Source organism: Melospiza georgiana, chromosome 6 (assembly GCF_028018845.1).
Source record: "Melospiza georgiana isolate bMelGeo1 chromosome 6, bMelGeo1.pri, whole genome shotgun sequence".
NCBI lineage: Eukaryota > Metazoa > Chordata > Aves > Passeriformes > Passerellidae > Melospiza > Melospiza georgiana.
In genome coordinates this window covers 3,857,631-3,883,488 of record NC_080435.1, presented here as the reverse complement: position 1 = coordinate 3,883,488, position 25,858 = coordinate 3,857,631, and the positions used below count along the sequence as shown (strand labels likewise).

The following is a 25,858-nucleotide window of genomic DNA, read 5'->3' as shown; positions in this document are numbered from 1 at the left end:
TACAGTAGTGAAAGAAACCCCAAAAGCTGCAATGACAGTGACCAGTGGCTCTCCTCGTCGAGACTTCATTTAAACCCATGAGTGGCAGATGAGATTTGGGCGCCAAGTGCTCCCTTCTCAGGTGGACACCGTGATCCGTTCATTTGCCCGATCCGGAGGCCTGGGAGCAGTCGCCTCGTCGTTCTCCAGGCGGTGGGAGGAAAAGACCTTCCCTACGAATTTCGTCCCTTTAAAACCTGCTGGGGGCTGTTTGCACTCCTCCGGCGCAGCTCCCTGGGGAACCCAGGCAGGTGTGAGACAGTAAAAAGAGGGGCAGCAGAAAACCTCCGCGTCACCGCAAGGGCCACGGCCCCCGCGCGTCCCGGCTGGCGCGGCGAGTCCGGGGCGGTGCAGCCCCCGGACTACAGCTCCCGGCGTGCCCGCGCCGCCCCGCCTCTGCCCGCCGCCTTCCCGTCTCCGCGGTGAGAAAATAACCCCGAAGTTCCCCGCGATCAGCTGATCCCGGCTGACAACGAGGGGAGCGGGCGGAGGGGGCGCGGGTCCTGGCCGGCCCTGCCCTGCTCAGTTCCCCCGGGCGCCCCGACTGCATGGTCGAGCCCTGGGGGAGGAGAACCGGGAGATCCCCCCCGGGAGCAGAGGGGACGGGGGGGAGGAGGAAGCCGCGGCCGGGACCCGAGTCCTTAGTCACCGGGTGCCGGCGGGAGGAAGGGGAAGAAAGGTGGCCGCCGGCTTGTAAACAATAGCCCGGCTCGCGGCGCCCCGTGCCGCGCTGCCTTTGTTCCCGGTCCCAGCGCGGCTCCCGCCCGCTGCCGCCGCTCGGCGGGAGGAACCCGGGGCTTCCCCCTGCCCGGGCGGCCGCGCGGCGTCGGGCGCAGCCCCAGGTAGGTCTGGGCGCGGGGGGAGGCGCCGGCCGGCACCGCCGTTACGTAACCGCAGGCGGGCGGCGGGGTCCGCCTGCAGCCCCCGCGGACGGACGAGCCACAAGTGCGGCCGCTCGCGGGCCAGCGCCCGCCCGGGGCCGCGGGACTGGCCGGGAGAGGGGGCGCCGAGGGTCATCCGGAGCGACAGGGGCTCCGCGCTGGCTGGGAGCAGGGGAGGCGGCCCGGAGGCAGCGGCCGAGACAAAGGCGGCGGGGTGCGCAGGCTGCCCTCGGCGGGCGCTGGTCTCAGGGCTGTGCTCTGGCAACTTGGGGCGCACAGGGAGAGGGAAAAAAATCCGTAGTCTGTCAGCAAGACCGCGGAAGCGATCGTCTTCTAGTGTTACTAGAAGGAGCGCACAAAGAGAGCGGATTTTTGTTTATCTGGCGAAGCACATCAGGAAATTCCCAGCAAATAAATACTGTGAACTCTCTGAAGGAGGAGCTTAGCTGTGGAGTGAAAGCAGAGAATTTTCTAGTCTTGACACGGTCCTTTTGTGTGTGTACGTATATATGCATTTGTGCATTTCTGATGCCTTTTTTGTCTCTGTGTCACCAGCTTCTCCGTTCTCAGCTTCAGGGAAATACTTGCTGCATCTGTTGAAGTACACCAGGCTGGGTTTTTTTTCTTGTCACTGACAGTACGTTAAACAGCTAAGTAGAGAAAGAATGTATACCAGCATTTGGGTATTATAACAATACGTGAAACCAGCCACGTTGTCTAAGTTTATTTTGGAGAAAGAAAACTTCATTAGCACTTAACACCACTCTTCCTGCAAGGCAGGTGAGTGTATGAATCTTACAGAACCATATACTCATTATATAAAATTTAGTACAGACAGCATTCCTCTTGTGTTTCTTTATTTTGTGGAAATACTAAATTTGGAACTGACTTTTACACATATCATTGTTTGGAACAGAAACAGGAGGGAAAAACATTGCTTTAAAGAAACCTGAAGATGAGTGCCCACACGCAAACTGTGGAGAAAGGACAGAACACGACACTGCTGTGCCAGGAAAGCTATGTTTGCAGTGGGACAGATGAAGCAATCTTTGAGTGTGATGAGTGCAGGAGCTTGCAGTGCCAGCGTTGTGAAGAAGAGCTGCATCAGCCAGAAAGGTTGCGGAACCACGAACGGACCCGAATAAAACCCGGCCATGTCCCGTACTGTGACTCCTGCAAAGGTGCCAATGGGAACATAATGCATGCCAGTATGACGGGCTCGAGGCAGATAGCAGCAGTCAGGTGCCAGGTGTGCAAAATCAACCTCTGTGTGGAGTGTCAGAAGAGAACACACGCAGGGGGAAACAGAAGGAAGCACCCTGTCACCGTATACCATGCTGGCAAAGCCCAAGAACAGGAAGAGGACGAGGGGATGGATGAGGAGACCAAGAGAAGGAAGATGACAGAGAAAGTTGTGAGTTTCCTCTTGGTGGATGAAACTGAGGAGATTCAGGTAAGAACTGTTGTAGTTTGCTGTGAACAGGCAAGATGATTTAGTTTCTTTCTTAGTCTAACAGGCTACTGTGGTGTATGGTTAATACTTGAAGTGTAATTGGCAGCAACAGTAATAAAATGATGGCCAGGTAAAGTACGAGTGCCACTGAGCATCTTGGGCTAAAAAGACACAGTGCCTGCGAATGGCCTTGCTCATGAGTTCCTCAAAAGGTCAAGTTTATTAAAACCTTATGTGTGGCAAGAGCCTCCTCTAAGAGGCTTGGTAAGCAAAGCTGGTGAAAGAATTGACTCTGTGCTGAGACGCACACAACTAAGATAAGAGCTGTCTGTGCAAGATGCTGATCGTTCCTGAACAAAATTGAATACATTGTATTTCAGTAGGTGTCCTGTAAATGGGAGTGTTGACAGACAATTTCCTGCTGTATGACTAGGAGAGGGCACTGTACCAAGTAGTGATAATGCAAGACTGCAGCCCATTGCTACCATTTATCACCAATAAATCCATCAGATTTTTAGCCTTAGAACAAAATAGAAATAAGTGTTCCATACAAGTCCTACAGACACCATTGTTAAGCTATATTGCTTGTCACAAATATTATTACATATTAGCCTTTTGTTGAAAGAGGGGGAAGTTGCCATTGGGGTAGGTCTGCTGATAAAAATGATAGGAACTAGTTGACTTGGAGCAGCCTCCCAGGAGGCACTATTTTAGAAAATCTAGCATTCAGTATACGCAGTTATAGAAGTCTCCTGTTAGCCCTTATATTTGGGAAGCATTTTAGAATGCAAAATGTATGAAAGCCACAGAGCAGATTAATTACACAACTAAAAATTGAACTTTGTTTTCTGACTTTCAGTTTGCATTCCCTATGTTAAACCTCATTCAGGAGCCACTGAAAGAAAATGGAGATTCAGTATCAGGTTGCTCTAATTTAACATTCTCATGCTACCATCGTTAAAAAGAATTGTGATTATATTCTTACTCTTGATAGTTATTTGTATCCATCATAGTAACAGTTGATGTGCCTGTCAGGCATCCCGAGGAAACCTGACTTAAGTATCTCATATCTATTCTATACTATAGAAGTGTGTGTACATACATATATATGTATGTACACAGTAATTATACAATAATATAGAATAGTTGCTAGATACTTGGGTCATATTTTTGTCAATTCAGGTGTACCAATTGCTAAACTGTCATGGCTTTTGAAAGGGAAAGGGAGGAAAGGATGACAGTCCTTATGGTGCACTGACATAGAACACACAGTATGCCAGACAACAGTGACTGTAAACTGAGTGCCTGAGTTTCAGGTCTGTAGCAATCTCAAGTTTGTATGCCTCCAAGCCCTAAGCACACGCTTATTTCCTTGTAATGTGTGACAGATGCAACTATTACTTTAAGATACAGACTTTTCAATAATCCTCCTCTGGCCACTAGAGCAAGCTCTGAAATGCCTTGGAACAGGGCTGTCCTGCAAAGCTGCTCACAAACTGTGTCTGTGTGTGGTTGTACTGGTTTAAGTTATATTTATACTCATGAATCTGTAAGCCTTATTGAGGTAGACCTTTGGCTGCCTCCTGCAAGCAAGTGCATTTGCTATTTTGAATGTCATGGGCAATAAAGCCAACTTCCTTATTGGGATAGCAGTGGTCCTTTATCAGATCGTAGCAATTTGGTGAGAACAGGGTTAGGTTGAAAAAGCTCTCCAAAAATGATCTTATTTCAGTATCAAGATGTTGAATCAGAGCTCTTCCATCTGGAGTCATCCTCTCTTCCTCACAGCTGAATACGTGTGTGACATCTCACAGCCAGTATCAAAGCAGTTTGAGAGATTTCAATTAAATTATTTTCTGACAGCTGGAATTTAAAGAGTACTTGCTATTATAGTGATAATTCTGCTACTGAGCATAAGGACCTTTGTTTAGAAAGGCCTGTCAGATGCCACAGCAAATGTCTTTAGAGCTAAGTAGTCGTCTTTTGCTCTTGGGAATAAGAGGAGGAGAAACTAATTTAGCTATAGGAAAGTGATCATCAGTCTCTTATTTTGTGCTTGTCATTACTTGGGGAGAAATCATTAAAATGTTCTTTATTTAAACCAATTTTTTGTCCAAAAATGCCAAAATATTAGTAACTTGAAATATGAAGATTCAGAGTTTGAGAGTGTGTGGCTTTTTAAGCTTGAGCAGACAGCATAAGAATTTAACAGAATTATGTAGTTCCACTGTCTTTAACTCTTAGTGACCTTTGGAACTTGAAAGTTGTTGCATTGGTTGGGAAATAAGAAAGGAAACTGCTGATTTGCTATCAGTGGTAGATTCTGCCTTAGCAATGTTAAAAGCTACCAGATTACAGATGGTAAAAGCTCCATCACCCTTATACCACCACCACCCTCCCAAATTAGATGGAACTAGTCAACACTGCTGGAGCAGCAGATGATGGATTGAGATAATCACTCATGTGTATTTGTTTACAAACATCTAACTTGAACACAGGCTAAAAGATTTGTTTTTTAGTTTCCTTTGGAACCTGGAGTTATTAAGCTCAAGTGGTTATGTTTCATCTAGCTGCTCCTGTTGGCTTCTTGGAGGTGGTAGCTCTAAAACTGAAGAATATTTATAGTGTGTAAGCAAATGACTGATCTAGTTCTAGATCCAGAAACAATGTGGATTAACCCATAAGGAGCTGTGCCTGAGCAAATTGGTTCAGGGGAGAAGTGGAAATTCTCAGTTTGGGCTCAGCACTACACAGATACAGCTATGATAATTCTGACGTCTGCATAATTGTCTTTGTGCCATGTTGCACAGATGTGCTGGCCTGCTCAAAGCTTTTTGTGCTTTGCAGGCATAGCATAAGCTCAGAAAGCTGAGGACTTCCTGTGCTTATTCAAATCCATATAGACAGAAAATGTTTCATTTTAAACCACTGCTTGTTTTTAGAAAACTAATGGTAGCTAAAGTTTGTATCTGTGAAATACAAGCTTCTCTGTGATGTTCATCATAAGAGCACTGTATCTGAGCACCACAAAAAGAGGCTGGCTATCTCATGTAAAAAAAAATGTTGTTAAAGGTTAAATCCAAGTTTGTACAAGTCTGTGAAGAACAGGGAGGGAGGTTGTTCCTCATGGAGCCCAGCCCCAGCTATCTCACCACACAGCACAATGCTTTGCAACTCTTGTGAGTTAGTCCCCAGGCATCCTGACCTACATGATGAATTTTTTCTTCCTTTTTCCAGGACTTGTTGTTCCTCATAAGACCTCACTGACTTCTATTAGAAAACAAAACTTATTGATGCTTTATAAACTGGCATCACCTGCAGTTTAGACCCCGTTCTAGGCTGTCTTTCTCAAGCTCAGTTATGCAGTTTCTCTTTACACAGTGTTAAACTTTTGGCCTTATCTATTGCATATCTAAAGCTGAGGCTTCAATCAAATTGTTCTTGATAACTGCTACATCTGTTTGTTAATTGGTCCTGACATAGTCTATCTTCCTGGCTCATCTGAGAATGATATTGTGGGGATTACTTCCTCAGTCAATTGCTTTGGTCGTGTCAGTCTTTACATCTCCCACTTATGCTGCTCTCTTTAAGTCTTCCACCTTTTTGCCTTGTTAGACTCAAACTATGTGCCTTTTTTTATTGGATGTGTATGTCCCTCAGCTGAATCTCCTGATCTGCTCTGCCAAGATATCAGCTTTCCTTTCTTATCTCTAACTTCCTGGATTCTCAAACAAGCATCATTGTGTTGTCACTAGTGTTGCCCCTTGCACACAAGAGGCACTTCCCATAAGAAGTCAGAGTCGATTAATTGGGTTTTTTAAACTGGTATTTGTGTATCTATTAAGAAAAACAGAGTGTAATACAGCAATAAAGACATGACTCAGGTTGTGATACTTGTTTCAAATCCTGGGGCTCTCTTACTGTCCCATGAACTCTTCCACTCACCTGGATCTCTCTTTGTCGCTTGTACTTATATTTATGCAATTCTGGAACAGTTTCCATTTTTGCTTTGTCTTTATATAACACGCTTGCAAAAAAGCTCTTTACCATAAAGCAGAGTTATACGTCTGTTGTACAATAAACTCTTATTTTCTACTGCTTTTGAGGCAGGGCTAAATGCTTAACAATGCATAACAACATTTTTATCTTGGGGAACAGATGTTGGGAGCTCTTAACACACGATCAGAACTTGGTTGTAGTGTCACTAATGGCTTCTAGGATAGCACTTTGTCCAAAGCCCTAATTGAGGACTCATCACATATGCTTAATAGAAGTAGAAAAAGTCTTTAATTGACACCAGAAGATAGAGGATATGCTTGGTTATTAATAATCTGCTTTAGAGTTTGCTCATCTTTGACCAGAAACTAGCTCTGTCACAAGAAATTACCCAATCTGTGAATTGCAAACAAAAATAAAAGATACTGACTTTGTAGTCTGACTTACTAAGGAGTCTAGAGGAAAAGAAAAATTTTCCTCTATCTAGTCACAAAAATAATTTCCCCAGCTGTGTAATTTTATGAGGGAAAAAGAGCATACATTTATTGCTATGTCTCCCCTGAGATACCCATATGAGTTCCCTTTCTTCAGTTTGCAGGGTCTTTTTGTTGTGCCAATAGATACCTCAACTTCCTAAATATAGCCCCATTCCTTGAGGTCTTTTCTATTCCTTTGAGCAGATCTAGACACCTAAAGGAGTAAGGGCTTCCCCTCAGCAAATATAAGCAGCAGCTGTGTAATGCTTTGCAGTTAAGATAAGGCAAAAGGGCCCATAGCCCTTATTTAAATGCAGACAATTTTGTACAATCATCAAATAACCTGTCACTAACAGCATAATAGTCCATGTGTCCTCCTCTGTCCCCTCCTGTTAAAAAGTTACACATACATAGTGATGACTCTGCAGGGCTGCTAGCTGCTTTGCTTTTCTCATTCCTGCTGTAAACCTGATGGAAGTACTGTGATTTTTCCTTATTATCTACTGAATTGAGCCTGTATGAAGTCTAGGGACTTTAGAGAGAGTGGAGTCTCTAGGAATACTTTTTCTTGTCAAGTACTCTTTGTCCATTAATGGGAGCTAATGTATATGTTTCTTAAGTCTGACTTGCATTTGTCTAGCAAATAGTGCTAGTTCCTGTGACACTCTTGCTTCATTTGCTGTTGGGGGAATGTGTTTTTGATGGGGTATTTTTTGGTGCTTTTTACATTCAGCTGTAAATTTCTGGGAAATTTAGTCCATATCCTATAAAATAAGGAGTCACAGCTGGTATATTTGCCACGGATATAAAGGAGGAAGAAAAGGTATTGAAGGATCTGAATTATTTAGACTGGTGTGATGTGTTGGATCAGGATATGTAATTTCTGTCCCTTGATACTGTTGATGTGCTATAGATGAGTTTTCCTCCTCTTTGTGCTTTAGAGAAGTTTTCTTGAAGTATTTTGGGGAGTTTACTGTCCTACACTCTAGGAATTTTTCTCTTATTACTTTGTAATTTATCAGTATTACTCCTATCTGAGTCTGTTATCAGTTCACCTAAATTTAAGTGCACTGTTTTTCTGTCTTTGGAATAAAGTAGTAGAGAAACTACTCAGCAATTGCTGGTTAAGAGTGTTCCTTTTTCCACTGGACATATACCAGGTTTTGGAAGACTATTTTTAGAAGGCAGGAGAGAGAGCCATCCATTTAACAAACACAGCTCCTTTGATAGTCTCAGGCTAACTCTTAGCTAATTTTAACATAGCCACTTAGAAATAGTGCTTTTCCCTGGAACCAGTCTTGTACCTTCTTCATGATGCAGTACTTTGGGCATTAATTAAAGTCAAATACTTTGCTTCTTTCCCATCTCTTTTGTCTGCTATATGAGTGCTGATGTGGAAGGAAGAGTCAGTTGTCACTGACTTAGGTGAGAGAGCCTGCAAGCCACTCTGGAATTTCCCACTCTTTTCATTCAACAAGTTCCTGAACTTAGATCAGTTTTTGAGGTAAATAGTCTTGATGGGGAAAATGGGGTGTTTTAGTGTTTCCCCTGCTGTACCCCTCTTTGCACTTTTCCCATTAATCCTTTTGGATGCTGCCAGCAGGAATGGGATGTGAGTGCTTTGGGGTACTTCAAGAAAGTAAAATCAGCTTGCTGTCTTGTAGCCTTTCTGTCCTTTCCATTGCTTTCACTTTCTCTTTTCTGCAGTGATCACTGGGAGGCAGCTGTCACTGCAGTACACACTTCTGGCCCTTTTACCTGGCTTGTTAATGCTTTGCTGTAGGATCACATAGAGGCAGAAGACTGAGCCCTTTGGCCTGCCTGGTTCAAACACCTTGAAATTGGGAAAATAACCAGACTAACTGTTTTCTAGGAAGAATGCAACTGTTATACAAGTAAGTTTGTAAATGCCCCTCTTAACAAGGACAGTGGTGTAAGTGGTGTTCACAGGTAATTGAGTTACTCTTAGGAGTGTTTAGGAGGACAGCATGAACTCTCTTGTTGAGTTGATGTTGCCTGGGCGAGTCTCTTCACGTGGACGTGGTCTCTGCTGCTAGAACTGTGACTTTGGGGTGGTAATTGGTAGCTCTGTGGCTCAATTAACATCTACAGGAACTTTAAAGATATTTAGTATACAAAACCATGATTTCTGCATCATTGTTTCATGTTCTCTTTTAGAGTTAGATGATACTATTATGTTAGTGTTATTTTTGCAGGGGTTGCATTCACCTTAAAGTCTTTATTAGTCTTCAGTCCTTGAAAAAGTACTTTTTCAGCAAGCAAACAGTTTAGTGCATTTTGTAGTCTTTTTTCTGCTTTGAGCAGTTTGATATAACTTAGCTGTTGTCTACTAGGTTAACTTACCTGGTAATAGCAATATTTCAGTCAATATTTCCTCTTGGGTTAGGGAGGAGTCTATTCAAACTGGGTTACCTCCAATCTTCTTGATTTTTTTTCCACCACTGTCTTTAAAATATTTAAAATAGGATCTCTTTGGGTAGGGTTGTTAAGCAGGACTTAACTCTTCTGTCTTTGCCTCTCTCAGAATTCTATTTTTATGGACATGGGCCTCACACATGGGCAGCCTCTGCCCTTCATTGCAGGGACCTGTAAGTCCTGTTGAAACTCATGCCTTTAAGCTCCATACAAACCCATGAAGATATTGAACCTGAATTCCTATGGCAGCACTGTGGGAAGGAACAGGATAATTTTGGTCTGAAAAATATATTCAGTTCAGGGACAGCATTGTCCTTGGATATGTACTGTGGCTGATAACAATTCTCAACAGAACCCATAGGTGGTACTGCAGTGAAGACAAATAAACAGGAAAAAACCCTTCAGGTTAGGAAACACCTCTAATACAAATGCTTTCATCTGCTTGAGCCAGACCTGCACCCATATGGGGAATAAGATCAAAGTGTGAGAATCTAGCCTTACATCCCTGTAGCATGTCTGTCCCCTGTTTTATTTTGTCCTCTCTCCATCTGGTGTCAGGTCCTTCAGTTTGGGCTTGAGGCTCTGTAGGACTCCAGGCCTGAAGATACTGATATCCACTGTCAGCTTGGCTGAAGGCTAGGAGATCACTGAGGACAGTTGTGATTAATGTGTTTAAGTGTTCACTGGATCAGTGATTAATAAGTGATAAGTGATTAATAACTTACTCTTGAATACCAGATTGGAACTACTGGTATGACATACACCATTCTCTAAACTAATCTGTTGACACAGCCCTTTGCAGAAACTTTCTCAGGCTACTGTAAAACATTTACTTAGTAAAAAGTAACTCTTTGACCAGTAGAATTAATGAAGTCTAATTTCTGGGATGTCTTCTCATTATCCAGTGCTTGTCCACATTTTCTGCCTTTTGAGTAAGAAGCAGTATGTGTGCTGTCATGGCCCAGCCAGCATGCTTACTGCCTAGCACGTGTGGGCATGACTGCTCCTCTTAGTGCTGTGTTTTGGAGGTGGCAGGGGGTGGACATGAGACATGCTCTTTCCTCAGTAAGGTTATTGGAGTCTTTCTTTTCTGCTCTGTTGTCCCTTTTCATCGTGCTTTTAGGAAGTTTGTCTTTTAGAGGCACTTATTTCGGTATCAAATTGGAGTTATTAAATTATGAATTTTAAGTTATTTGTGGAAGACTTGAGTAATGGCATAAATTATATTTTCCATGGGAAGTCATACAGAAGAAAAGGTATAGGAGGCAACTTGAGGTAGAAAACTAGAGATGCTTGGACTTAAAAGGCAGCTTTGATTCTTCTTGAGCACCTGCTTATAGTCAAAATCTCTTGTTTGGAGGACTCTGAAAATCAGAGGAAGTAATGAGCTCCTTAGGTCACTTTCAACCTGAATTAGCCTAAGATCTTTGAGGAAAAAGGATTTGAATTACTGTGGTTTAGGGGCTGTCTCACAGCTCTGTTGATGTTGTGGGTTTCATAGCAGAAAGTTTCTCTTCCTCAGAGGGAACCATCTTTTTTGTCACTTGATAACAAGAGACACTTGTGGATATCAACAAAAATTTGTTCTGGGGCAAAAGTAGGAAATTTCCAGTTGCATTTTTAACAGCCTGTTGCACTTGGGTTGCTGGGTTAAGCCGGTCACGTTTCCCCGCGTTTGTGCACTGCCTTTTCAGGAGTGATGGTGAGGGGCCCTGCAGAGATGTGAGTTTTGGTGGTGGCACTTTGCTGTGATGGAGCTTATTCTTCTCAGGTTAGTCTTACTGGCTGTAGTTAAAGGAAGAAATCTGCTTTATAGATTTCTCTCTTATTTTCAGTGTACGTTGAAATTGTGATTTAATGTTCTTTTTAGAAGAGTATCTCTTAAGAGCTATAACAAAAGGATAAATGAGTTTCAGGTACTAGAAATGGCAAAATCAAGAAGGAGCTGAAGAGATATGACTCATGTCTTGGTTTAAGACATAAAGTTTTCATCCTTAATTTACTTTGGTGTGCAACATAAGGAAGGTTTTGTATTTACCCTCTGCTGTGAACCTCAGAGATGTGGAGCTCTTGGGCAACATAGAAGTGGACACAGATATGGAAATGGGAGCCCTTTGCATGTGCAACACAAGGTGGTACCATGCCAGTTTGTTTTAGAGATGAGAAGCAAAACAAAGAAGTGGGGATTACTGCTTTGACACTACACCCATTCTGACTTCAAATGTCTTAAAGGAACTTGCTCAAGGGAAGTAAATTGGATTACTGATATGGGGGTTGTTGTGGATGGTTCTTTGAGAGTATCATTCCTGTACTCAGCCTTGGTTTAAGTCAACTAGTGCCCAAGAGCAAGGAGCAGCCAGTGATGTACAAGCTTATTCAACTTCAAAGGGAAGGGCTTCTTTTGGTCATTTTGGCTTGGTTTTGGTTTTGTTATTTCTCCTCCCACATGGAATTTATTGTAAGGATGTTGCAGAATCCAAAATTATGACTAGATTCTAAAAGGGAGGATAGTCTACTAGTTCTCTACCAACTATGAGCATCTAAATGCAACCACTGCTCAAGAAGTTCTTGGTCATCTGACTCCTGAGCACTGGTAAAGCGTGCTAGGAAACATTTACTCATTTAATGTTTTTTAAGTTCTTCCTCATTCATTACCAAGTCCTGTGGGACATAAGCATTGGACTAGCAAGACTTTGGAGCATTCTTGTGCTCCTGGGTAACTTGTTTGTTCGAATCACTCCTGAGTTCTGTCTTGAAAGGAGGTCTGCAAAGAGCCTAGAAGGGGATAACTTAGAAGGCCATAACTTCGGGTATGTGATTTGATATTCAATGTAACTTTGAGTTCACTCCTGTCTCTTAACAGTGGGAATATATATCAGAGTTACCCTTATTCCTGTTGTCCCTCCTGTCCTTTGTGTCTCCTGACATTACTGACTCAGCCCATTCAACAAACTCTCCCAAACTGCTACCAAAGTAATAACTAGTGCTGGCTGAAAGATCTTAGCCATTAGCTATCCTGCCAATACTTAAGCAGTTGTTAAAAAACTGATATTTTTTTGTGTTGTCCAGGGAATACATAACTATTGACTCTGGCAAAAAGGACCTGTCACCTTTTTGGTGAGAAGTTTGGTTTAAAACCAAAACATTTTTGAAGAATACATTATCATATTCCTTTTTGCTTATGTACACATAACATTTTTATATTGCAAAGTATGTGAATGTTTTAGGAGCTATTCCATGAACCAAGAACTTCCTTTCTTCCACAGAGACATCTTAAGAGACACTAAGCAAAACTGCATCCATCATCTAAGCTACCTTCCTGATGATAAGCTAAAATAATCACAGCTACCAAGAAAACAGACTCTTTCTTGTGCACCTGTAATTTCAGTGTATCTTTATGTTCCCCTACAGATACCAGGAAAGATTCTCTTGAGAGCATTTTGATGTCTCTTGTTTCCTGTTTTCTTCCACACTGTAAGGCTGCCTTGAACAGTTTGAGTCTGTGAGAAGCTACTGCAAGCCCACAGGTTTTCTTTGTGAATGCTGTTCCCAACCACAGTCTGGCACACTGGCTATTTTTTATGGTTTTGGCTGATTTTTATTTTCCTTCAAAGTCTGGGTGCTGTTGATAGGTGTGACCAAAGCAAATGGGGCTGATTGAGCCTTAAACTAATTTGCTGATGTACAAATAAGCTTGTTCAAAGAAACCATTTATTACCTCATTGCCTCTCTGGTTCATAGACTGTGAGATCTTCCAACTGTACTCCCAGGATGAAAATAGCTAAGAGCTTCCAGAAGTTAAGTGGCAGGTGAGAGGGGATGGAAGCCCTTCTCTTTCCAGTTGATGGGGATTCCTTGAGGAGGGAATTGAGATGAAGAAAGTGAATTTAATCTTTCTCAAAAAGTGTGTTTGTCATATTCTTCCCTGTCATATAATGTATGGACAAAACCTATTGGAAGACAAAAAAATAAGAGCTAAACAAATGAATGAAGCATGAAACCTCTGAAAGCCAAGGACCTATTCTACAACAAGATAAGGACAGGCTCTTGTACAGAGCCCTAGCCCATTTCACTGCTTGTTTATCTGCTCCTGTTGTTCCAGTATCTGAAGAGAAAATGCCCTGTTCTTTAGCCCAGACAGCATGATCCTTGACACTTAAACTATGTAAAGCCAAAGGGAAGTTACCTGCTCTTCTTTTTGGTTTTGTATATGTGTTTTCTTTTGTTTTATTTTTTAATTAAAGTACAATACAGTAAATTATGAAGGGGATCATTGAGGTAGTTGTGGCACTTCTGTGAGAGCCAGTTTGACCTGTTTCAAGTACCTGACTGCAGTGTACAGTTTTGCTGCTTCTTCTCTGCTCTCACTTTCCAACTGAAGGATTGATCAGCTGCAGAGCAGTGGGAATAGGACAGTCTGTGTCTGAGAACCCCTGGCTGTGGACAGGTGCAGCACAAGTGCATGGCAGAGACTTTTGTACCTAAACAGGTACTCAGCCTCTGTGGGTGAGGCAAGTTAAAGTGGTAAAAGCAATCCCCTCTTTCACTCCTGCATTTGCATGCTTGCCAGGAGACCAGTGCTACTGAGAAAGTCTGCCATGCTCCAGGTAGCTGTTCTGACAGACTTGGAAGTAGTGTTGTGCTCCCTTGTGTGAAAGGGCTGTCTCTGAGAAAGGGGTGATGCACTAGAGAGTTGACTATGTACATAATCACAGTGAGGCATCACTTCCAAAACAGCTACATGATGAAACAACATAAATCCCATCAATGTGTACAGTTTACAAACTGCATTTTAGTATTTTGCTTTGTACTTCTTGGTGCTTCAGAAACTTATGATGAAATCTGAAGAGGAGGTAATCACTCTTTTTAATCTTATGAATTCTGACACCAGCTGTGTTTTCAGTATTGTCTATTCCAATTACATAGTTACAATATTTTTCTCTTTTTGTTTTGGAAGGTGAGGAATGAGGAAGACTTTATTAAGAAACTGGACTGCAGTCCTGACCAGCACCTAAAGGTGGTGTCCATCTTTGGGAACACAGGGGATGGCAAGTCTCACACCCTTAACCACACTTTCTTCTATGGCCGGGAGGTGTTCAAGACGTCTCCTGCGCAGGAGTCTTGCACAGTGGGCGTCTGGGCAGCCTATGACCCTGTCCGCAGAGTGGTGGTCATCGATACCGAGGGCCTGCTGGGGGCCACTGTCAACCTGAGCCAGAGAACACGGCTGCTGCTGAAGGTCCTGGCCATCTCTGACCTTGTCATCTACCGTACTCGTGCTGACAGGCTCCACAATGACCTCTTCAAATTCCTTGGCGATGCCTCGGAGGCTTATTTAAAACACTTCACCAAGGAGCTAAAAGCTACCACAGCCCGCTGTGGCCTAGATGTTCCTCTGTCAACTTTGGGTCCAGGTGTCATCATCTTTCATGAGACTGTGTACACCAAGCTACTGGGCTCTGGTGAGTAGGCAATTCCAATTACAATGTGCTAAATACTGTCTGTAAATGATCAGGTTGCACTGAATATTCAGCACTCTTTACTGCCATGTAGAAATGTGATTTGGGTTTTGCTCTCACTGGTTTCGGTCCGGGAACCAGGCTGTGGAACTAGAAGAGCATTTCCTCTTCCAAATCAACTGGAATAATCCTCTTAGCCAGCTGAACATCAGCACTGAATAGGAATGAGTTCTGCCAGCCACAGGAGGGGTCATCATACAAGTTCATAAGTGTGGGTGATATGACAGAGGAAGGTGAAAACTCATGTGGTGAGTTGACCCAGGCTGGATGCTGGGCACCCACCGAAGCTTCTCTGTCACTGCCCTCCACAACTGGACAGGAGAGAGAAAATATAATGAAAAGGTAATCAGTTGAGATAAGGTCTGGGAGAGATCACTCATCAAATACCATCATGGGGAAAACTGACTTGATTTGGGGATACTAATTGAATTTATTACTGACAAAATCAGAGTAGGGTAATGAGAAGTAAAATAAATCTTAAAACCAGCTTTCCCTCATCCCTCCCTCCTTCCCAGCTCTACCTCCTCCCCTGCCAGCCATGCAAGAAGACAGGGAATGGAATTACGGCCAGTTCATCACACATTGCTCCTGCTGCTGCTCAGGGAGAGGAGTCCTTCCCCTGCTCCATGTGGGATCCCTCCCATAGGAGACAGTTCTCCATGAACTTCTCTGACATGAGTCTATCCCATGGGCAGCAGTGGCTGAGGCTCAGTCCTGCTGTTTGTGAATATCTAGGAGCCATCTCTTGTGTAATAAACACCTCAACAGTCCTGGCTGACCCGCATTCTCATTTTGGCTTTTCTAAACAGTGAGGTTTTAAACTAGTAGAAGAACTTGACATTCTTTCTGATTATTATTAGACTAACTTCTTAATAACTTTTAACTTACCTATAAGGCAGATCCTTTCCTTATGTACCAATTTGCTGATTAGCAATTCAGCCTTTCTTGAAGTTGTTGACATTTTCTGTTTAATCAGTTCAGCCTTTAGTGACCCATGAGGACACTTTGCACCTGTATGCAAAGTCAGGGTCACAAAAAAGATATTTTTTTATGGTCACTTCTGATCACAGTAAGAATAGGAAAGAAGCCTCTTGGCATATATGGATATGCAGAAAGCTGTAACCATCTGTCTCAATGGATAATTGAAGTGTGTTTGTGTAGTTTTAGGACAGGGAAGATGGGGCCTGCCTTATTCTGAAATGTACAGCAGGTACTTGGAAGCAAGGAGGAGCATGGGTTTGGCTCTGTGGAGTCTGACCTGGTGTGGCCCATTCTGAAGTGCTTTGCCATGTACAAGTTGTTGATAAAGGCTTGGTATTCCTTGCTACAGGATTCGCATGGAGAACAGGCAGCCCATGTAAGGTTCATGTCCTCCACTTATCAGGTGTTAGGAATAGCTATACCAAGTTATGGTCTGGTGAGAAGAACTAACAAATGTGCTGACATTGTGTTTCCTTGTATTATGTCCTAACTTGCTCCTTAATCTGGATATCTGTGTTTCAAAATCTAGATGTGTCTGGTTTTTTTGAGAAACTCGGTTTTAGAATTTAAAGCTGTATATCACAAAACAGAGACTCCTTTTGGAAAGTTTCTTTTCCTTGTTTTAAAATATAATGATAACTGCATTCCAGATGTATTGGAAGATTTAATTAAGAAAACTAGGTCTATATTGCATATGAAAGTACTATGCAATTGAAGTATTGTTTTAAGCAATCAGTTGTATATGAACTTGCTGGTACTCTTATATATAGATCATCCTTCTGAGGTTCCTGAGAAGCTCATTCAGGATCGGTTTCGGAAGCTAAGCTGTTTTCCTGAGGCTTTCAGCTCAATTCACTACAAGGGAACACGAACATACAATCCTCCAACAGATTTCTCTGGGCTTAGGCGAGCTGTGGAGCAGCAGCTGGAGAACAATACCACTCGGTCACCTAGACAGCCTGGGGTTATCTACAAAGCACTAAAAGTAAGTGAAGAAGAGTTTGTCACAGTGTTTATTTGTACCACTGTTGCTGTTAACTCAGCTGTGGCTCAGAAAGGCAGAGCACCTGAAACAGTGATGCAGACTTGCATGCAAGTCTTCCATGAGAATGATAATTCTCCCTCAGCCAGGGAGGCTGAGTAGTTTTGTTTTGTTTTTTTTTTTTACTTCAAAACAAACACTTCAGTAAAGACTGTGGAAGAAAAATTAAAGAGCCAAACTGAGCAAGATCATAAATGGGAGCTGGGAAGAAAAAAGTAACTGATGCTGTGAGTGACAAGCACTTAATGACAGTGATTGACAAAGAGAGACCTTCAAAGGGTTTTTTTTATAAAATTCATAAAGTTGACCTCAGCCCAAGAGGGGAAAATGCTAGAGACTTGGGGAGAGTTAATAGCTGGCAAAACCTAGTGCTGAGTAGTATAACCCAAGGTCTAGAAGGCAAAAAGGAGTTGTGCTGGTAGCTAGGGAACAGGATGGGATAAAGCCAAATGATGTATTCCTTTAGAGCGAGTGATTTTCTTAGATGGTTTACTTTGCTAGGATGTCAGAGGGATTTTTGGGTCTTTAAATTTGCAGTCTTTCCTACAAGTTTCCACATACCACTGCCTGATTAACATCATATTTTCTTTGGCCTGAAAGAGCATAGTTGTAATTGGGGAGGGGCAGGCAGAGCCAGGGCATATCTGCAGAAGGAGGTAGTGTTAGCAGTCTTTTCTGGTGTTAGTCACAGCTGTTGGAACAGATAATTCTGGCTGCTCTGTGTTACAGGTAGCTGAGGCACAGAGGGAAGTGTCAGGGTGGCATGTACTCAGTTCTTTGCATTTGGGAGCAGACAGGCAACAAGGGGAAAAATGGTTGGAATCATTAATTTTAGTTTAACTTTTAGGACATTATTGCATTAATCAAGTAGCCTGATTTCAGATATACTTAAATTAATGACCAGTAAAGTGTTTGCTGTGTTCAAGTCACTACTGACTACAAATTAACTTCTTTTGCTTCACTTGCTGAGGACACAAGACTTTCTAGAGATTTCTCTCCACTTCCTCTACCTTTTGAGTTCACTCAAAAGTGTCAGTATCAGTCAATCTTAAAAGAGAATGTAAAGCAAATTTCCTTGAAATTACGTGAAATAAAATGTTTAAATAGCATACTTATCTGAGGGAAGCTGTGGTGAGAGAGGTACACACACAATTCTGTGTGTATGTGCAATCAACCCTTGTTAGACAGCAAAGATACACCCACTCCACCTACCTCAACCCTGTGAGGGGAGGGGGTGGAAGAGAGAGGCAGGCAGCCACCATATAAACCTCAGCTGTAGGAAGAGTTTCAGCTAGATCTCATGCCTTCAGAGATCTCCATCAAGATGAACTGTAACCATTTGCTTTGTTCCAGTGCTTTTTTTTTTCCCCCTAAACATAACACCTGAAAGAACCGAAAAAGTTCAGTGTGCCAAGACTAAGGACTGATTTAATCTGAGAATGGATGTTCCTAGGAAAGGGTACAAATCTCTTTGTCTCAGTTTTGCCATTTCACCAGAAAAGAGCAGTTGTTCGGGTGGCTGCAGGAAAGCTCAGGGCAGCGCTTTCTGAGCCAAGAGGCAAGAAATGTGTTCTCCTGAGCTATGAGAAATGATCCTATGAGTTTCTTCTCAGAGGTTTTCAGAATGCAAAGCCCATTTAGCAAGAACCCTGCTATTTTGAGCATGGATTGGATGCACAGAGGTGGATGCAATTTTCTACCACCTATTTCTACTACAAAAATCAAACTAGGAACAGGAGGAGAGGCGAGCAGAGAAAAAGACTATCTTACAAGTATTCAAGTCACTTCCATACAAGTGCAAGATTGCATTCTTGGTTTGTTTCCAATCCTTGTTTTGTTTTCCAGGCTAGTAAGACACATTTGTTAGCTGCGTACTCTCGCTGCCTCCCCTTCCAGTAGAGAAATCCGTGCTTTTTCTTGCATAAGGTCTCCATTGCCCTTAATCTCTTTCCAGTTCATTCCTTTTTTGTTTGACAGGCTCTAAGTGACCGGTTCAGTGGGGAGATCCCTGATGACCAGATGGCTCACAGCTCTTTCTTTCCAGATGAATATTTCACATGCTCCTCTGTGTGCCTCAGCTGTGGGTAAGTAGATGAGAAATGCTTCTTCATCCTCTTGAAGCATAGTGCTGCCCCCAACCTGTGGCCACAGAATGTAAAGTTTCTGTGACATCTTGACACCTGACATCATCTGCCCTCAGCTAGTACTTACAGGCAAAATTAGCTTGAAATTCACTCTTATGTGAACTGGACAGCCACTATTGCCACATCCCAGCTGGATGTGTGGTTTTTGCCCACCTATTTTTGTGTATGACTACAAACCTGTGCTGCCCATATCTTTTCCCAAATGCAAGCTGGGCAGGGAGAAAGGAGTGTCTAAATAAATCCCCTGAAATTTCTTATGATGTTTTTTCTCCTGACATTTTTATTGCCCAAACAGTATGAACAATCCTAAAGTGTACATCCTGGAGTGGGGCTGTATTCAGTGACTAGGTCTAAGTGGAGCTCCATATTTGATTAGATCTTGGCTTATAGATCTCTGGAAAGAGCCCCAAGATTGAGCCTGGAAGGGCAGTAGATGGCAGTCAGTGCTCTGAGTCTGGGAGCTGTATAGCAGCATGATGTTGTGGCTGGTTATGCTTCTTATCTGATGCTGAGCATTTTCTGCAGTGAATTGTTGTGTGATGCTGCTTTTTATGGGAAACAGTTGCTACACCTCCTTCTGAAGAGCCTGCCTTTCAATAATAAATTATGTCATTGCTATATGTACAGTTGTGAAGATGGTTTGAGGGCACAACATCTATAAAATGCAAGATAGCAGTAAAAATGAAATCTTGGTGACATCTATCCTGTGTCTAAGACAACAACTCATGGGTTGCTCTTACATCTTAGGTGTGGTTGTAAGAAGAGCATGAACCATGCAAAGGAAGGAGTCCCTCATGAGTCCAAAACTCGATGCAGATATTCTCACCAGTATGATAACAGAGTCTACACTTGCAAGGTGAGATACAAGGACAAGGTCTGAAGAATGAAAAAAGAAAGGATGACCAAGTAAATGAGGAATATCACAGGCATGTGCCTGTTTTCCTCCTTTTTTTATTTTTAATGTCAGAGGTGGTCCTAGCCTTGACAAGAAAAATTGAGCCTTATTTGACTTGTATGTTTGCTTGGAGAGCTCATCAGCTCTGTGTGCTATGTGTCATTTTCTAGCGAAATTTTGAAGTTGGCTGCTCTTAACCTGGGTGATGTTGACCTTTTATATATTTGACATAGTTAGTCTTATTTGCTTATGCCCAGTGCTTGGTATTAGCCAATTTTTCTGAAGGATCTGTGCAGGATACAGGAAAATTTTTGGCTACTATCATGGTCATTATTGATGTAGAAATACTTCCCTGATGTTATTATTGATAGTGGGTTTTTCCTTTGTTTTTAAATGAGTTCTGATGAGTGCTCCTTTGCTCTAGACCTCTGTATGCTAATTATATGCCTTATGTGGCCAAACAGCAGCCAGAGGTAGATTTGGATTGCCAGTGATGTAGTTTTAATTGAGCCTTTATGTTGTAGGCCTGTTATGAACGAGGGATGGAGGTCAGTGTGGTGCCAAAAACCTCTGCTTCCACGGATTCCCCATGGCTGGGCCTTGCCAAGTATGCCTGGTCAGGGTGAGTACTGCAGCTGGGAGCTCTCTGTGCTGCCTGGTGCACAGGACTTGCCAGAGAGGTGACCTGTCCTCCTCCTGTGCAGGTATGTGATCGAGTGCCCCAACTGCGGGGTGGTGTATCGCAGCCGGCAGTACTGGTTTGGCAACCAAGACCCTGTGAACACTGTAGTGAGGACAGAAATTGAGCATGTCTGGCCAGGGGTAAGTCTGGTTGCTGGATAGTCTTTGTGTACGTGTGCAGCCATGCACATGCTAACTTGATTCTTCTGGATGTTGATGGAGAAAATAGATTGCCTTTCATTAAGCTGGTCTCTGCTGTTCAAAAGAGACTTTGCAGGGGCTTTCAAACATCTTTTGGCTATCTTGAAATAGCTAAGTTGCAAACCTACTTCTGTCTTTCAAAGCAGGGCTGCTGAATCTTTTACTCCTGCTTGCCCTCCAGTTTATCAGGACTAATGGGTTGCAGAGCCATCTGAATCTAATAAAAAAGTTTTCCCTGTTTTTATTCTCAAATCAATATCTGTTTCATTCCAGACTGATGGATTTCTGAAAGACAACAACAATGCAGCCCAGCGTTTGTTGGATGGCATGAATTTCATGGCTCAATCCGTATCTGAACTTAGCCTGGGACCCACAAAAGCTGTGACCTCTTGGTTGACAGACCAGATTGCCCCAGCTTACTGGAGACCCAACTCCCAGATTGTGGTAAATAGCAGCTGCTGGAGAGAAAGGCTTTGCCTAGCTAAAACCCCTTTTCCTTACTCTTTAAGTAATAAAGTACTTTGCAGATTCTAAATGTTTCTTTGTTTTACTGCAGCAATCCCTACTCCTACAACTTTTATAAAAACTGAAGTGCTCTCTCCCCTTCCCTTTCTTGACTTAGCCAGAGAAATTATGAACAGAGACTTGGCCTAACCCTGATAAAGAGATGGTTTCTCCCTGCTCTTTGTGAGCTACTATCCCAGCAATATTACAGAAAATTGTGGCTTGCATGAACTTGTTCTTCAAAGCAAATAATCAACTTCTTAAAGCTGGCCACTGCAGTTGATAGTACTATTTTTATAGATTAAACTCTGGTTTCATACCAGATGCAAAAAGTTGACCCAAACAGTTCAACTGGGAAAGGATTCCCCGTGTCTTGCTGGAAGCTGATTCTTCTTCAATGAACACTGCCTTCTGAATTCTTACCCCACACAAAGGTCAAATATCCATCATTGAGCCCTGCAGGATATGGCTGTGTTTGTGATTGTGAACAAAGGGATCATAGCAATATATTGGCTTGAACAATATACACCTACTGTTCTAAATCACTTCTCTGGGGTAAAGTTATGGGACCGATAGCCCCCAAGTCTTGTGTCTAACTGTATTTTTCACAATTTCAGTCTGAAACGTGCCATCCTGGGCCTCTGCTCTCTTTTTTTTTTTTTTTTACTCAGAAAGATCAAACTAACAGTTCTTCCTTCTGTGTTGTTCTCATTAGAGCTGTAAGAAGTGCAACACACCTTTCAAAGACAACGACACAAAGCATCACTGCCGGGCCTGTGGAGAGGGCTTCTGTGATGGCTGCTCTTCCAAGACCCGTCCGGTGCCTGAGCGAGGCTGGGGACCAGCGCCAGTGCGTGTGTGTGACAACTGCTATGACAACAGGGGCCTCCAGTTAGGTAATCTTGAGTTGATTGTGACAGAACTATCCCTGAGCACTAGCCCCAAGTCTTTGTCCCTAATTTCTGCATCACAACCATTTTCAGTGGGTGTAGACAGTGTTGTTCACACTGGGTTTCCAAAGGGTTTTTGGTAAGGAAGCTGAAGAGCTCAATGCCTTTTGGAAGAAAGATGACCCTACCAGACACCTGAACTGCTGACAAAGTTATTTTGTAATTCTTTAGAAATTTTAGTATCTTTACTTTTAGTAAGATAGTACTTTATCTTTACTTTTAGTATCTTTACTTTGTTTTCCTGGCAACTGCTAATGGTCTGGTGCTAACATTAGAGCAGAGGTGCTTGTGTTACAGCAGACTGTATATTTTGTCCATTATTGCGAAAATGAACACTCTGCAATCCAAGATTGTGGATGGGGAACATAAAGGCTGAGGAGAGATTACAATCTGTCTTTTAGGTTTGCTGCTGGTTTTTTTAATGTAAATTAACTGAAACTTGGCCAAAAGAGTGGTGGACTTAGTTGTTGAGCCCTTCACTCTTGTGTCATGCAGATGTGGCTGAACTGCCTTCAGATGAGGAAGGGGGTACACTTATTGCCAGGAAGGTGGGGGAAGCTGTGCAAAACACGCTTGGAGCAGTGGTGACAGCCATGGACATTCCCTTAGGTGAGTTCTCTTCTGTTCTGATGGGGCTTTTTTTTTGTCTAAAGGTGTTTTTGTTTTCAAAGGGCAAAACTTGTTATTAAACTTTAAGAGTTTGTGTGACAGGCTGGCACTTCTGCTATGATACCACTGTTGGCTGAGAGTTCTGCAGCCCTCTGGACTCTTCTGCTTGATGTTTCCTCTTGGTTTTCAGCATGTTGTTTCTGCAGATCACACTTTCTCTTTTCACCCTATTATGCAAAATTGTGCACTAAGCTGTGAGTAATTCATGCTCCCCTGATGGATTCACTGCAGTGACCTGCCATTTGAAGTTCCCTAAAGATTGGCCAATTAGGAAGCATTTTATCAGGTTTGGTTTTCTTTCAGAGATGCTGAGTGCCTTTTAAGTGTGATTATGGATACTGCTGGTACTTCTTGGTAGTTATTCTCAGGGGAGGGTGAGAATTTGAAGCTGTCCAGGTTGGTAAGGATGAGGAAGTAATTAGTAGTCTGATCTTTCATGGTGAGCTTAGTGCAGGAAACCTCTACAGCTCTTTCTTGTGTTGGGTGGCAGTTTAGGTATGTCAGCAAACATTTCACATTTGAATCTTCTGTTGTTGCACCTGACTTCCTACACATTGCACAGATCATTGTTCAGCTGCTTTGCCTACAGCATGTCTGGCCTTCACCTTTGTGGGTGTTTGCTCTCTGACTCAATGAAGGGCAGAATAAATCCCTTTCTCAGTTCAGACACTACACTACACGCATTTCTGAATATTTGGTTTGGTGACTTGGTGGTTTTTTTGGCCACAGCTGAAACTGAAGGTAGGGAAAAGCAAGTGTCTTAACCTCTGGAAGAGTCTGAGTAAGGCAAGATGCTAGTATTAAGAGACACAGTTTACTCTTTGAAGAGAGGCAGAATGTGGGAGAATGGCAGAATACTCTAAAGGGCTGCTCATTGCATTGAAGGATTCTGTCAGTAGGTCACATCCCCCTTAATGGCAGTGATATGACTTGCAGTGTGTGAGTGCCTCCACTGGAGTACATTCTTGATATGCTCATGTTCATGGATTATTTTGTTCTCTCTCTTTCTCATCCCTCACCTCACTTCCTCCCTAGGTCTGGTAAAAGATGCTGCCCGACCTGCATACTGGGTACCAGATCATGAAATCCTGCACTGCCACAATTGCCGGAAGGAATTCAGTATCAAACTCTCCAAGCACCACTGCCGGGCCTGTGGCCAGGGGTTCTGTGACGAGTGCTCGCACGACCGCAGGGCGGTTCCCTCTCGCGGGTGGGATCACCCCGTCCGAGTTTGCTTTAACTGCAATAAAAAGCCTGGGGACCTTTAACCCCAGGCTGCTCTCCAGATCTTTGCAATTCCTTATGTTCTCAGGGTTACAAATGAAAATATCTGGTCTCCCTTTTCACCTTCTAACCTGTTGCAGCCAGAGTGCATGTTTCCAGTTTCTGGCCTCCTCTCGTGTTATATCCATCTTGGAACACTGGGAATGAGCTTACATTCAGCCTCTAGGTTTTAATTTCAAATTAACTGAAAAAGGGAGGGAGCTCCCTTGTAAATGAGCAACCTAACATCCAGTGTATTTTATTCCAATTTAAAAAAACCCCAACTATATATATATATCAATTATGTATAATTTAGTATATTAAGAATATGGTTGAAAATGAAGCTTTGAGTATTCCTAGTTCAAATGATGGATGGTGGTGTTCCTTACTGTAATGGATCAGAATTATGGCCTTCTAATTCTTCTTTTGGAATGTCTTGCTGATCGTAACGTCCTGTGAGGAAGGTTTGGACTCTGTGCTGCCAGGAATCTCCAGTGTTGTTATATGAACTACACCTGATAGTTCAACCAGCTCTGCATCTAGAGGTGTTGCCCTTCTGGCCACGGAAGATTAAACCCAGATTTATTAACAAGTTTGCTTGAACTGTGATATGAGCAATGGTCTTGCAGTGCAAGAGGTATCAAGTTAACGCAGACTCCCTGGCAGAGACCTGGTAGAGCTCTGAAAGGTAAAGCAAATCTTATGGCACGAGGCAAAGCATTCTGATCTTGCCATTTCAACTTCAATTCCAGATCAAAAGATAGCAGGGTTTTTCTCTTCCTGACAATGCTTTCATGTACTCAGGTTTTCTTAAAGTTTCTCTGCAAGTTCATTGCAGTTAAAAGTTTTGTCCAGAGCAGAAGAAGAGAGCAAGTTTTGTAGGCAATTCTGAGATACAAAGTTTGAGTGGTTTGGGTTGTGATGACTTTCCTTTTCCCCCACTTTTTAAGTGATCCTGTAGTTTCTGAAGTCTCTGTGTTCTCAGATATGGTTGCATACAAACTGCACAGATTTGACTTACTTTCTTCTAATAACATGAACTTACAAATCACCCTGGAAAATGGGCACCTTTTGTCTTTGCTCCTAGCAACTGGCACTCATTGGACTTCATCTTTTTATGAAAGGACTGCAATGAATTCACTGATTTTATTATGAAAAGCACCACTTAACCTAACTTATACTGTCATGTACTGTGGATTTGTGGTTCCACTTATAAGAAGTATGAGACCATTGTGGATTAAACTGCCTAAAGTTCTCCCTTCTTGGCTTACACAGACAAAAATTCTTTTACCACATGAGAGTTGCCTCCTCTTGGAATGGCTGGAGTTTAATGCAGTGTCCTGCAACTGTGGTATTTTTCCCCCAGCTTATTAAATGTGCTCTTGTGTGATGAGATGCCCAACACCCTGTTTTAAGACTGTATTATTAAATTAACTGCTATAAAGAACTTTATCTTCTGAACAAGTGTACTGACTTTCCTTGCAACAAGTGGTTCTCACTTTGTCTCTGAAAGACCGTGCTCACAAAGTGTTTGTCCCTTCACAACTACATCCAGCCTACACAAGGAAGTAGACTTAGAAGATGTTCCAGGACACCTTCGGTACTGGCCAAGTTTGCTGCGGACTGTCTTATGTTTTTGTAAGCAAAAGTCTGCCATAAACTTCTGTTGTCCAAGTAAGGGCATGAGTAGGTAGAAATCCTCTCTTAAAAGACATTCTGTACATCTAG

The 25,858-nt window shown here is 42.8% G+C and overlaps 1 protein-coding gene across 2 annotated transcripts; it reads left to right on the top strand.

Annotated features, from left to right (window-relative positions):
* Positions 1-445: 445 nt before the first annotated feature.
* On the top strand, positions 446-25,588 carry ZFYVE1 (zinc finger FYVE-type containing 1). Of its 2 annotated transcripts, none has more exons than XM_058026069.1 (13): positions 446-461; positions 1,476-1,700; positions 1,837-2,373; positions 14,239-14,743; positions 16,552-16,766; positions 18,801-18,907; positions 19,715-19,823; positions 20,387-20,484; positions 20,567-20,684; positions 21,018-21,188; positions 21,964-22,144; positions 22,694-22,807; positions 23,903-25,588. In XM_058026069.1, the coding sequence occupies exons 3-13, from the start codon at positions 1,876-1,878 to the stop codon at positions 24,133-24,135; spliced, it is 2,349 nt and encodes a 782-aa protein (XP_057882052.1). In that variant the 5' UTR covers positions 446-461; positions 1,476-1,700; positions 1,837-1,875; the 3' UTR covers positions 24,136-25,588. The 2 variants fall into 2 exon arrangements, with proteins under 2 accessions (XP_057882052.1, XP_057882051.1); XM_058026068.1 differs by lacking the exon at positions 446-461 and adding an exon at positions 483-881.
* Positions 25,589-25,858: the final 270 nt, after the last annotated feature.

Coding starts and splice junctions, on each gene's coding strand:
- ZFYVE1 (XM_058026069.1), top strand. CDS start 1,876: ATGAGTGCCCACACGCAAACTGTGGAGAAAGGACAGAACACGACACTG. Junction 2,374..14,238: donor ATGAAACTGAGGAGATTCAG/GTAAGAACTGTT, acceptor TTGTTTTGGAAG/GTGAGGAATGAGGAAGACTT. Junction 22,145..22,693: donor CAACAGGGGCCTCCAGTTAG/GTAATCTTGAGT, acceptor TGTGTCATGCAG/ATGTGGCTGAACTGCCTTCA.